At 51.8% G+C, this 13,982-nt stretch overlaps 1 protein-coding gene across 6 annotated transcripts in view; it reads right to left on the bottom strand.

Moving 5' to 3' along the window:
- AP1B1 (adaptor related protein complex 1 subunit beta 1) overlaps positions 1–11,029 on the bottom strand; it is an 85,657-nt gene extending 74,628 nt beyond the window's left edge. For 2 of the 6 annotated variants that reach the window (XM_023241599.2, XM_045042295.1), the window contains exon 1: positions 10,845–11,028. In XM_023241599.2, coding sequence (XP_023097367.1) covers positions 10,845–11,008 — 164 coding nt within the window. In that variant the 5' untranslated portion in view covers positions 11,009–11,028. Of the gene's footprint in view, positions 1–10,844 lie in introns of all 6 variants that reach the window. The other 4 variants (XM_045042294.1, XM_045042296.1, XM_019814823.3 and 1 more) reach the window with 4 other exon arrangements.
- Between the last annotated feature and the right edge of the window lie 2,953 nt (positions 11,030–13,982).

Raw genomic sequence — 13,982 nt, 5'->3', positions numbered from 1 at the left:
GAGAGCTCGCACACACTAGTGGGGGAGATTCTCTCAACCAGGCTCTGTGACCAGCCCAAAGCACAGCTTGATCCCAATGACTGTGAGATCATGACCTGAGCCTAAACCAAGAGTTGGACGCATAACTCGACTGTGCCACCCAGGCACCCCTAAAAGGAAAGGCTCTTGAGCGAGGCAGACTCTTAAGACCCTGCCTGGGTCCCCAGGGGAGGTGTCACATCTTGTAACTGCTTTCATTGGCCCTGGCCAATGTCTTCCCAGTTGCTGGGTCTCACACTGGACCACTGGGAGGTCCCCACAGGGCTAGGAGTCCATAGGACAAATGTGGCTAATGGAATCTGGCTTGTACTCTTGTGTCTGGCACCAGTTCAGCAATGGGGATATAAAAAACCCAGACATCACCTCATTGCTGTTTCATCAAAAAAGGAGACTTTCTCCCTGCACATCCCTGCAGAGGACAAATTCTTGCTGGCTGTGTGGCCTGGGAGGGAGCAGGAAGAGAGAGGTAGGAAGAATCTGGGGAGTTCTCCCCATCTTGGGGGTCAGAGGGCAGCCTGTGTCATCGTAATAGCCATGGGACTGGCCCCTTGGTAACCATGATGACCTAGGTAACCACGCGCTGTGTGGGCACCTGACAAGCATAAACCTCTCCTCCCCTCCCCACATCCTATGAGGGAGATACTGGCATCCCCTTCTAACAAGGGGTGAGGGTCCTTGTCTGAGGTCACTGAGCTATGGTGGGGATTTGTCTCCAGTCCAAGTGACTCCAAAGCCAGTGTTCTCAGCATCTTGGGAGCCAAGAGGCCTGTGGCATAAGCACAGATCTCCTCAAATGCCATGTGTGACCTTGGACAGGTCTGAAACCCTTCCTGAGTATCGCCTCAGGGATTTTCAGAGGAGAACTTCAGGCCGCCCAACCTCCTCCTCCAGGATAGTTCTGCCATGAATTAACATATTGGGCTTTCCTGGAAGATTTGGTATGAACAAAGGGCCTGACAGCCTCAGAAAGAAAAATAAAACAAAAAGCAAACAAACAAAACCTCCACAGGACCAGAGAGTCTCCAAAAGCTAGGGTATTCCCATAGTCCTGGATACCCGGTGTGCTCTTTCTAAAGGCCGATCCAGCCCTGTCAGTTCCCCTGGCCCTGCCTGTTCTGTCCACCTGGCTCAGGGTCCTCATGGCTTCTCGTTTATCCCTGCTCTAAAGGACTTGGGGGTCCCTTCATGCCTCGTTAGGTGCTGGTCAGAAAACTGGAGACTCTGTAAGCTTTTCAGGACTCCTCAGCTGGCCTGCCCAAGGCAGTGCCCCAGCATGACTCGGCAGAGGTGGGCCTTGCTGACCCCCATGCCCTGTCTTCCTCTCCTCTCCTCCCCTCCCCTCCCCTCCCCCTCCCCTCCCCTCATGGGCCTTGCTGACCCCATGCCCTGTCTTCCTCTCCTCTCCTCTCCTCCCCTCCCCACCTCTCCCCTCCCCTCCCCTCCCCTCCCCTCCCCTCCCCTCCCCTCCCCTCTCCTCTTCTCTCCTTTCCTTTCCTTTCGTTTCCTTTCCCTGTCTACAGGGTCATTGCCAGGACAGGGGGCTCAAGGATGTTTTGGAAAAAGTTATGAATCCAGATTTTTATGTTAAATGACCCAGCTGTCAGATGTTGACAACTGTACCAGTCATTTGCTGTATGATCTCAGACCCATTCCCTGCTCTTCCTCTGCTTTTCTTGACATCCCAAGTGCTCATTGGGAAACTACATTTCCCAAGCTCCTCTGCCAACGGACTCTGGTTAGGTTCAGCCAGTGGGAGGCATTAAAGAAAGACTGGCAGGTAGGAAGAGGCCAGGGTATTTCCCAGCTCTCTGTGCAGTGCCTGGGTCTCCTCCAAAGCCACTGTGCCCTCCAAAGCCAGCCCATCCTCCATGTGTCCAGGTCACAAGTTTGGGTAACCACGCCCTTACTGCCTCCTATTTGGCTTTTCAAAATTGTCGCTACTGACCCCCATAAAGTGGTCTCTGTTTTTCTGATAACAGCAATTGATTCAAATCCTCTTTTTTCTGCACTTTTTAATCATAGTGTAATATATATAACATAAAATTTACCATTTTAACCATTTCTAAGTGTACAATTCAGTGGCATTAATTACATTCACAATGCTGTGCAACCATGGCCATCATTTCCAAACGAATTTTTTTAATACCCTTGGTTGGGGGAGGGGCTGGACCAAGCTGCTCCACAGGCCACATCAGCCTGTGGGCTGACTGCTCGTGACCTTGGCTTTGCAGGTGGCAGATATTCTCTCATGTATTCCCCTGCCTGAGCATCCCAAATCTCACAATATTAATGGGAAAGGACAGATGACCCCAATTCCACACAGGAAACTGGAGCTCAGGCAGGCCATGGCTACTGACCAAGACACCCCATTCCCAGCCCTATGCTCTTACTCCCAGCCAGCTTCCTGTTAGCCCCCTTCCCCTGGTCTTCAAAACTCGAACCTCCACACACAGGTCCCCTGCTGCTCTGCCCCCCAAGACAGTAAACTCCTGCCATGGGCTTCCCCTCAGAGTGTCACCCGGGGAGTAGGATAGGGGTGAGGTCCTTGGGGTCTACATACCCAAGGACACCACTCTCTGGGCACCAAGTAAGAGTAATAATAATACCAACGACAACAATAATAATACAACCTAATGTTTATTCACATTCAATTCCTTCGGCATGTAGAAAGGAAGGGAGAGCTGAGGATCTTGCATCCCCGCTTTCCAGGGGTCAGGTAGAAATTTGGAAAAGCTCAGAACAGAGGCCTTCGTAATTAAAACAAGCCGACTACCAACTTATCGGGGACCTATTACATTCCCCAAGCAGGGGCTTTGTCTCTTAATCCTCATGAGTGTCCTGAGAGAACAGAGGCTCCTTAAGGAGGCAGGCCCATCTGGTTCCACAGCAGGAAGGGGTGGAGCCGGGACTCGGACCCAAGTCTCCTTGTACCCAGAGACCATGGCACCTCCATACCCCTGTGCTCATTCTTGCCTCCCTGCCTTTGCATGAGCTGTTCCCCTATGCTGGGCTACCACCATGAGGGATAGTAAAATGGATGTCAGACTGGGTTGAAGGGGTCCCCCATGGCTTGCCGCAGCCCTTCTGCCATTGCCGGGCAGGGCCCTGGACCAGTGCCCAGGCTCTGCTGCAGCCGGAGTCGAGCGAGGCAGGCCCTCAGCCAACTGCTGAAGAGGCACAGTGGCAGTGGGGAGAGGGAACTCGGGCAGAGGACAGAGGCTTTTGGGGTCCCCAAATCTCTGCCAGGGCATGGTGGGCACTCTGTGTCAAGCCCTGAGCCTCTGTGGGTGATGGGGAATCTCACAGGTGTGGGTTTAAACCTGGCTCTGAATAACACAAACCCAGGTTTGTCTGTGAACACACAGACCTGCTCTGAAGGACATTTGTGAATCATCCTAGTCGCCTCCAGGGGAGGAGCTGGGTGGCTGGGGACAGAAGACAGGGAGGCTTTTCATCATCTACCCTTTGGGCCTCTGGGCTTTTAGCCATTAATAAATCATTTAAAAAGTTTAAACTCTGGTTTGGTAAATCACTGCTGTGTGACCTTGAGCATGTCACTTAACCTCTCTGAGCTTCGATTTCCCCAGCTCTAAAATAGGGTTAATCATAACACTTACTTCATAAGGAAAGAGTAAGGCAGAAGTGAAAGTATTCATACACCGTGCTTAGCATGATGCCCGAGACACAGGAAAAGCTCTTAAGTGGGACTGCTATTATTATTATTAATATTGTTATTACTACTATTGGCCATTTGCCTGTCAGACCTCAAGCAAGGGCTACTACAAAGTTCTCTGACACCTTCCAAAGTCTCTTCCTCGAGACTGAGGCCATCCCAGCAAATGCCGGCTCTGTTACTGTGACTTGGGTAGGTCATGTCACCTTTCTGTGCCTCAGCTTCTCCCTCTATGAAACAGAGATACTAGACTTGCCCACTATTCACAAGATTATTAATAATCAAGACTTACCACATATGGTGGCAGGCACAGGGGGTGCCAAGGTGAGGGCAAGGGGCTCACAGTCTGGTGGGAAGGCACCTAAATTGACAGATGCTTGGGGCACCTGAGTGGGCCAGCTGGTTGAGTGTCCTACTTCGGCTCAGGTCATAATCTCACAGTTTGTGAGTTCAAGACCCAATTGGGCTCTGCTCTCAGCGCAGAGCCTGCTTCGGATCCTCTGCCTTCCTCTCTCTCTGCCCTTCCCCCCCCGCTTGTGCTTGCTCTCTCTCAAAAATAAATAAACATTAAAAAAATAAATTAACAGATGCTTGCGACAAGAGAGGTAAGTGGGAGATGGGGGAAAGGGAGCAAAGAGAGGCCAGCAGAGGAGCCTAACCCAGCCAGGGGTGGAAAGGGCACCAAGGAAGCCTTCCTGGAAGAGGTGTTGCCACAGCTGAGCACTGAAGGATGACTAGGAGTTGGTCAGTCAGAGGAGAAAGAGAGTCAGAAAACACACTGCAGACAGGGGAAGCTGTAAGACAAGGGCTAGAGGTGTAAGACCCAGTGGGTTGTTCCAGAACAAGCAGGAAGGAAATGAAGCCAGGCTCACTGAGGGCAATGGGAAGATGAGGAGACGTTTTTGTCACCGACCTCAGAGGACTGTCTGGTTTCAGACACCAGGTCTACGAGTTATCTGCTATGTAACCTTGGCCAAGGTACTTAACTTCTCTGTGCCAAATGAGGCAAACAGTGCTTACCCCATTCTGTTGTCGTGAGGGTAAAAGTAAGTTAATTCACGTAAGGTGCTTAGAACCAGGGGCTGGCACACAGCCCCGTACTGCTCTGTTCTCCACAGGCCCAGGCACGCAGTGGCCTTCAAGGAGACTAAATTATTTGCTGAGTGGATGAACAAATGAGCAAACAGGGTGCCAAGTCCCATGACCCCTCTGCTGACCCCCGGGGGTGGAGTCTGCTCTGGCCTCCCCGCTTTGTGCTCACCATACACACTTTGTGCTGGGATCACACAGATCACCTGGAGGCACACTGATGCTCCTGTCCCCCGCGCCACCTGGGAACCACCTCAGCCACAAAATGTCCATCGCTAGTTCATTCCCCATCCCTGACACTATCTGCAGGGACCTCTACAGGAGAGGCCCAGATTTGGGGAGCTAAGCTGCACTTTGAAGGGGAAGGAGACCCATGTTTATTGTCACCTGCTAGCGGTGTGTCTGGCAGAGGGGTCCACCTCCAATAACTCAGGTCTGACTCTTGTGATTTTACAGATGAAGAGAACAAGGTTCAGGAAGGTGAGGACTGGCCAGGGTGGGGGTGGGTGGTGGGGGGTGGTGGAGATGAGTCCAGCCCAAGGTTGCAGGCTCCAAAGCTTGGCTTCTCCACCACCCCCATCACCCACCCTATCTTAGCTCTTTCCTGTTTGCCTGGCCTGGTTGCTGAGGTCACACAGGAGACCTAGTTTCAAGGTAAAAGATTCAGGGTCGGGGGGAGTTAAAAAGAAATCAGAAGGATGGATGTCAGTGCCGACACTTTCAGGATCATTCACACTGTACAAATGGGGAAACAGACCCAGAGAAATTCCATGAACCACTCTGAGGTGCCCAGCCCATTCATGGTAGCGCTGTGGTGGGACCTTGACCTTACTCTCAACACACAACGTGTCTCATTATCCCAGGTGCCTGGCAGGCTGTAGCCTGAGACAACCATGCTGTCTGCAGATGGGAACCAGGAAAAAAGGGGGAAGGAGTTGTCAGCAGGCAGTTTTGGGGGAGAGCACTCTGAGGGAGCTGCAAAGCAGGCAGTGCAGGTCCAGAGTGGAGAGTAGCACCCAGCAAAGGAAAGCACACCCCTCTATCCCTGCCCTCCATCTACCACAGCAACAGGGATGCTGCAGATGCTGCTGCGGCCCTGGCTGAGTCGCCAGCCAGCCTGGTTTACAGCTCTGCAGAGGGAGGGATGTGGGAGGAGACGCTGAGCCAGGCTCAGCTTGCTCTAGCTCAGCTCCAGCCGCAGTGAGAACAAAATGCCCAGAAAGGCCTCCCAGGGGGCGGCCTGGTGACCTTACCCTGCAGCTGGGTGGAAGGAGAGGGGTTCAGTTCCCTGCTTGGCCAGACCTGCAGGTCCAGAGAAAAGGGTCTTGGAGGAAGGGGGCAAGAAGGGGGCTTGGGGCTGCACAGAGGAGAAGCTTCTTCAAGCCCCAGGGCTGGGCCTGAAAAGGACAGTACCAGGAAGGGGCATCTAGGCCCTGACCTGGGGGACTTGATCATCTAGGACAGGGACAGGAGAGATGGAGACCTGACACAATTCACCGTGTAACAAGATAGCTGAAATGGGGTGACAAAAGGCACTTGATCATGATATTAATGATAGCAATTAATAATAATGGTTCCCACATATTAAGTGTAGTCACTGGGCCAGTCACTGTAAGCCTCAGTTCAGCTTCACCCGGGAGACACTATTTTTCCCCTTTTCACAGATGAGATAACTGAGGCCCAGAATGATAACATGACGGCTTAATCAATCCTAGCCTGGGAGACCCTTGCGTGTCCCTCCACCCAGGCTCCTCTGAGGTCCAGGGCTCTGGTTGTTGCCAGCCCTGCTCTATCCTTTGCCCAGTGCCTTAAATGCAATCTGCACTCAGTACTCAAGACGAATGGATGGGTGAAGCCAGTCCCACCTCGGGCAGAGAGAGGGAACATGCAATCTCCCCATCCTTCTCTGCCTAAGTGGGGATGCATCCAACCTTGTGTCTGTATCTGGCAAAAACTCAGTCTGATCTGAACCTCACAGTGTCTCAAGAGGTGGCCAAAATGTGGAAAATCACTCCATTTCACAGATGAGAAAATTGAGGCTCAGAGAGGTTATGCACCTTGCTTTGGGCCCCTAGCCAGCCGGTGGTAGGTCAGGCTCCTTCCCCTCCTCCTGGAGTCTATCAGCCCTCTCTGAGGGAGGGCTGGACTTGCTACTGGGAATAAACAGTGCCAGTGATAGCTAACACTCAGACAGCACCTACAATGTGCTGGCATGTAGCATCTTATCGGATCTTCCCAACAACCTTTTGGTTGTTTGTGACAGTCTACTGAGATATAATTCACACACCATCCATCCAATTCAGCCACTTAAAGTGTACAAGTCAATGCTTTTTAGTATATTGTCATGCAACCACCACCACAGTCGATTTTAGGACATTTTCATCCCCACAAAAAGAAACCCAATGCTCCTGAACAATCATCCTTCGATTCCCTCAACCCTCCAGCTAAAGGAAACCATTAACCTACTTTCTTCTTTATACATCTGCCTATTCTGGACATTTCACATAAATGGAGTCATATAATATCCAACAACTTTATGAATGGGTTATCTTATCCCCATTTCCCAGATGGCAGTAACTGAGGCTTAGACAGGTGAAAACCTTACTGAGGGCCTTTATAAACAATTTTTAATGCTTATTTATTTTTGAGAAAGAGAGAGAGAGCTGGGAAGGAGCACAGAGAGAGGGAAACAGAGGATCCAAAGCAGGCTCTGCACTGTCAACACAGAGCCGGAGCAGGGGCTTGAACTCACCAACTATGGGATCATGACCTGAGCCAAAATCAGATGCTTAACCGACCGAGCCACACAGGTGTCCCACCAAGGGCATTTCATGAAGCAATGATGGGTAGGCTTGAAACTCAGGCTCACCTGACTCAGAGGCCCTGCTCTTCGTCATTAACTCCACCAGTCAGTGAATGCTAGAGCTCAAGGACCACCCCGCTCCTCCCCTCCCTTCTACCTGAACCCAACGCCCCACCCCTAAATTCCTCCATCACACCGGGGGTTCTGCCAGGGACCCCTGTGGTTCTCCCACAACCTCTGCTACCCTCCAGGCCTCAGCGATGCCACCTCCTTTGGGACCTTCTCCCTGATTGCTCACCTTTCTTGGAGCTCCCACTGCCCATGTGCATTTGCCCGTGGAAGACTGGGCAGCCAGGCTCCCTCTCTGTGTGGGAAGGAAACTGAGGCCCTGAGGAGGTGTTTGGGGTGACCTAGTGAGACCAAGTAGAAAGGGGACTGAGGCCAGATCCTCGAGTCCCACACCAATTCTCTCCCCACTGGCCTATTCCAAAGGGGAACCCTTAACCTCCCACCCCCTCACCCCTCCCCTCCCCCCACCCCCAAAGTGGTGCCATTGAGCCTATGGGAAAGAGGAGGAAACTGACGCTCAGAAAGTCTAGTGACCTGCCCGAGGCTATAGACACGGAACCAGGCTTCACCTCCTGATTCCCCAACTTGCCCCCCCCCAAACATGCTGGGTCAGGAGCAGCAATTTGTGACTCCCATAGCCCCTGGACTTGCCCTTCTATCAGCCCTTATAAAACCGGTTCCTTATTTGTTCGTGGTAAGAGGAGGTGGGACCCCTGTCTTTGTGGCTGTATTTCCAGTACAGGCCTGGGCCTAGAACAGGTCTCAAGAAATGTTTGTTGAACAGATGATGGAAGAGAGGAAGGAAGGAATAAGGTTTGAGGGGTGGGGGTGGGGGGTTCAGCTGCCTGCCCAGAGTCACACTATGCCATTTACTAACATCAGTTCTTCTGACTCCTAAATCGAGAACTTCTGGCATTTTGGGGTCCTGCACCTCTTGGACAACCACTCACACAATCCTACACACAGTTCTGAGGGCTCCTGGCCCCCTGTAGCTCACTCACAGGCCAGGAGTAGCATCTCTATACTGCAGGTGGAGAATCCTGTCCTATGTCACACAGCCCTGCCCTGGGGACATGAGATATGAATGCACTTCATAAAAGCCTGAAGCATAGCACGCACGTCAGCTGTGTCATCTTCAACCGCGAGCCCGCACCTCGCTGCAGCCCCTGGCACACAATGCAGCAGTCCTGACACCATTCCTCTGCCTCTTCTGTCCTCAGACAGCCTCTGCCCCACCCCGGGGGCTGCCGCCAGCCAGGGACGTGCAGGAATGCCCGTTAGTGCTACTTCAGCCACCATCAGACCTGGCAGCCTACACCAGCAGTATTAGGGGTGGGGCCGCCTATGTCTCTTATCTGGGTCCCCTGCTGACTCAGCAGGACCCTTCGTCTGCTCCCTCACCCCTAACACCACCTTGGTCTCAGGGGGCAGAGGGTGGCAGGGTCCAAAACTCAGGAACTCTCCCAGCCCCAGGATGGTGCAGCAGACAGATATTTTTTGCGGGTTTTCTAGGCCAGAAGCGGTTGTCTTTTTGCTTATGTTTTCCACCAAATCTCAGATGAAGCTGGTATTATTAGTACCCCATTTTACAGATTCAGAAACTGAGGCATGGAAAGGAGAGGTCGCTCGCTCGAGGTGCTCTGAGGGGAAGTGGGAATGCTAGCACTCAGCCTTGGGTTGGTCTGACCTCAGCAGTGGGCTCTGTACCATTGGAGGAGTAAGCCTCCCCCAGAAGTTACTCCTGATTGGAGGTGTCTGCTCCCCTTCACCCATGTACAGTATCTGTCCTTGGAAGTCTAGCACCGGGACGTTCTGAGTGAAGTGGCAGATTTGCATTCATTAGAAATTCTCAGGGGATGCATGTTTTGCTGAACCTCAACTTGTCTCTTCATCTATGGTCATAAAATATTAAAGCCAGAAGGTGCCATTGCAATTAGGATTGTCTAGTCTCTACATCTTATGAAGGGGAAACTGAGGCTCAGCGATGCAGGGGACTTGGCCAAGTCATTCCCAAGTTGCAGACAACTGGGAACAAACCCAGGACTCTAGACATCATGTCAATGCTACCTAAAAGTCAAAGAATGTGAGCTCAGGAAACAATCAATGTCCAGGGTCTTCTGGCCCAAACCTCCCATTTCACAGAAGGGGAAACTGAGGCTCAGAGGAGAGTGGGGTAGGAGCGATATACAGGCAGGCAGAGTGCACCATCAATGAACTCGAAAGTCCCAGTTTTTTTAATAGTGTGACCTGAGACATGTGAGGTGACCTCTCTGAGTCTAATCTGTGAAGTAGAAATAACGAAACTTATAGTGTAGGGTCACTGTCAGCAGTATAAAGGATGCTGGCCCTTAGGCCGGCACCTGACACATACTTAATACTGGCAGGCCCTTGTCATTTTCCCCGTCTGCCATCCTGCCTTCCAGATCAAACATTTCTCAGAACAGTGTAGTGGGTAAGACTGTGGACTGCTGCTCCAGCCACCTGTTAGCTGGGTAACCTTGGACTGGTTACTGTTCTGTGATTCTGGGCCTCAAATATCTCCTCCATTCAACAGGATGGCAAGGACAGTACCTCCCAGGCAGGGTTGTGGCGAGGTGGAAGTAGCACATGTGATGGGCTTCGTGTAAAGCCAGGCACGCAATAAGTGCTCAGTAAATCTGAGCTAACACTATTACTTGTTACTTGCATGGCCATGTCTCATGTCTGTCCCATCCCAGGCTGCAGGGTGTCTGGTCCACCAGGAAGGGGCTAGTCCCCAACCTCTAGGACTCTTCTGTCTCAGGACTGCTAATGCAGCAAGGGAAGGAGATCCCAGGGCTCTGCGCGGCCACACGGGATAGCCTGACCCAGCTCTGATTTCTCGGTGCCTGCCTGGTGACAGGAATTCTGAAAATACTGGACGAAATCCCGTTTTTTGCAGTCACGGAAGTGTCCCGAGCCCCCATTTTACAGGTGCAGAAACTGAGGTCTGAGGAGGGGGAGGGTGCTGCTCACAGATGCACGGACACGTGCCCAGGGCTGGATGCACGGGTGCCCTCGTTTGTGGCACCGTCCCCCAGGGACGAGCCTCGGCAGCAGGAACCCCTCCCAGAGCCCCGCCTCCTCTGCTTGGGGGTGGGCGTCTGGCCCTCCCCGACGCCCCGCGGCGTCCGTAGGGGGGACATTACTCACAACGAAGGAGACGACGGCAGCCAAGGCCGCCTCCACCTTCCCTTGGTCCCTGGGGATGCCTCTGACCCGATGCCGCGGCGACTAAGGCTGCCGGGAAGTCGGGTGCGGGCTGAACGTCGCGTTCCCGGCTTCTCCGAGCCCGGGCCTTGGGAGGAGCGCTCCATAATCTTCCGTGGCCGGAGGGAGCGTTCGGGCGTTTCCGGCGCCGAGGGGCGGGGCTGAACGTGACGCAGACGTCACCGTCTCTGCCTGCAGAGGGCGCTTGTTGCGCGATTCGTTCAAGTCAGATTGTGGGCCAAGCATCCAGGAGGCACAGGAATCAGCTGTAGTCCTAGAACCTCGGTTTCTTGCTCTGGAAAGTGGGTTTGATGACAAGTCTGGTGAGGCCGCAGTGGGACCTGGATAAATTTATGAAAGGAACTAGAAGAAACATTGATAAATATGCAGTTACTTAACCTTCCTCGGTTTGTTCATCTGTAAATGGGGATAATTGTACCTTCCTGCCCTGTGTATATTGTGAGTTGCAAACTGTGGGAAAAATGCATATCAAGGGCTTGGCACCTTGTAAGCACCCAGTAAATGGCAATATTTGTGGTAATAGGCAAAGTGTCCTGCCAAGCCAGGAAATAATGTCCAAGACTTGGTTCCTGTCCTCAAGGAGCTCCAGTCGTAGAACCAGAAACAAAGCAGCTGGGAGCTGCAGTGAAAGCACTGGCTCGGAATCAGACCTGTCACTGACCACTTGGACCTCAGTTTCTTCCTCCTTTCTCTAGCCTGGCTTCCTTGGATTCTGGCTTGTGAAAAGCAGTCCAAGATGTATTATAATTAGATTCATAAAATGGAGTAGAGACTTTGCAGTGTCTACAGACTCTAAAGTCACCACCAACTGGCATTTATGCTAATACTCTAATACTGAGCTAATACTCTAATTCTGAGCTAATATTCTAATTCACTGAGCTAATACTCTAATACCAGATCCTAGGGAAGCAATATTGAGTAGAGATGGCTCTCTCTTGCCCTTGGGGAGCTCACAGTTCAGTTAGGAGCATATAAACAGCCCTCCAGGATAGTGTTGGGCTAGAATGAGGGACAGGGAGAGGAACTGTGGAAGCTCAAAGGAAGCAGCTATCAAAACTTTGGCAGTTAGGGAAAGCTGCTGAAGGAGTGGATAACAAGAAGTAGCTGAAAGATGGAAAGGAGTTATGTGAAGGAAGGGTAAAGAGTGACTACTGGAGTGAAGGAAAGGATTTCCGACAAGAAGCTCATGGTGAAAGAGAATGTGGCAGAATCCAGAATTCCATGGAGGCAGCCCTGGAAGGCAGAAGAGATTTGGACAGAGAGGGATGTGGGCAGGGGAGGGCATACCAGTTCTCTCTGTCCATTCCATCCAGTCCTGCCCCCTCCAAAGACACCACGAGGGAACATGCTTGTGTCCTTCCATCTCTGCCTCAAGTACTTATGTCCCCACAGCTGCTTCACCCACTGCACACATCCTGAGCCCCAGGTGCAAGGACCACTCCCTGCATCCACAGGCCAGAAGACACAGGTGCCAGGGACTCCAGCACATGTCATCATCTAGGACCCAGGACATACACTTAAGTAATGAGTAGGGCATAAGGCACATGGAGATGGAGGAAGGCTTAGAGTGGAGTGATGAAGCAAGAAGGCATTCCTGGGAAAGATCTAGTTGTGAACAGACAGGAAGATAGGACAGGGTGGCTATCTAGAGCCAGACTGTGAAGTTTTGTGCCTGGCAAGTGGATTAGCCTCTCCAGGCCTCACTTTTGTTACCACAGCTTCTTAGAGTGGATGTGACACCATAATGAGAGAATGTATGTAAAAGGCAAGAGCAGGAGCTGAATCAGTGAACTTGGTAGGTTGGTTGAGAACAGATCCAGAGGCAGTTCTGCTCTAGGGACACTGGCATAGAATGCACATCCCCAGGACCTTCAGCAAAGATTCTGACTCAAGAAGATCAGGGTGGGCCTGGGAATATGCATTGGTGACCAGCACTGGGGCAGAACTAGTTTTAAAATTTTAATAAAAAGCACATTATCTCCACTAATTCCCCCTAAGAGCAAAGACCTCAAGTTCAGCTCTGTCTCCTCCTTCCTCCACCACTAATCTCCCCAGAAGCCAGGAAGCAGTCAGGCACCCAGCAGAGCTTTTTATGTGTAACTGAGTCCCCAGTCCAGGTCCTCCCTAGGCGCCTGGCTCAGGGCAGAGGAAGAGGTTTCAGAAACTTTCCTGGCATGTCTCCTCCATGCTGGCATTTGGTGCTTTTGGGTGGCCCCCTGTGTCTTCACGCAGTTTGACTGCAGAGGGACAGGCCAGGAGGCGGCTGCCCCCAAGTAAAGCAAGCTTCATGTCCACCAAGCCCGGGGCTGTGCCCACTTGCAGGGGCCTTTTTAAAGCCCAGTAATGCCTCATTTACCTGCTAACACTGACCATAAGGAATGACCTTTTATCAACTGGTAGTTCTCCCCTCAAGTCCCCAGAGCCTCAATTTAAACTCATTGGCATATAATCTTTCTAAAATTTACTATGTGCTGCCTTCTCTTCTGGAATAAAGAGATGAAACATCACTGAAACCTTTTTTTTTTCTGAGACCCATTGTGGAAACTGGAAAGTACAGGAGGCTTAGGTGTGAGCCACAGCCCCTCCACTACTTTGCTCTGTGACCTTGGCAGGTCACTTACGTTCTCTGACCTAGATCTTCTACTTTGTATTAGAGGATACCCTGCAGATCTAGCGAAGTTGTTGCAGACACCACATATGTAGGCGGCTAGCACACAGCAGGCAGGTGCTCACCACATGGAGGCTGCCAAAATTGTTTTCTTGATGACTCCAGATCTACACTGTGAACATCAATTATGGTTCCATGACCACTTTCTATTTATCAGTCTCTCCTCTGGTCAGGTCATCCAGAAAGCTGAGTTGGCTGTCATCTTAACTTCCTGACTATACTCTCTGGAAAGCCTCCTCCCCCAGAGACAGTGTCAGTTCTCAATGCCCCTTGCTTCCCCCAAGGTTACAGAAGGAGTGCCCAGAGCAAAGCCCCAGCCAGCTGTGATGGAACTGGGAGTGTTGGGTCCATTTCTACAACAGTGGTCCTATGGGAACCTAGTTGGGCCTTCC

The sequence above is a fragment of the Felis catus genome, chromosome D3 (genome assembly GCF_018350175.1).
Source record: "Felis catus isolate Fca126 chromosome D3, F.catus_Fca126_mat1.0, whole genome shotgun sequence".
NCBI classification, from domain to species: Eukaryota; Metazoa; Chordata; class Mammalia; order Carnivora; family Felidae; genus Felis; species Felis catus.
The sequence above is the reverse complement of the archived record's forward strand: the minus strand, read 5'-3'. Positions and strand labels throughout refer to the sequence as shown.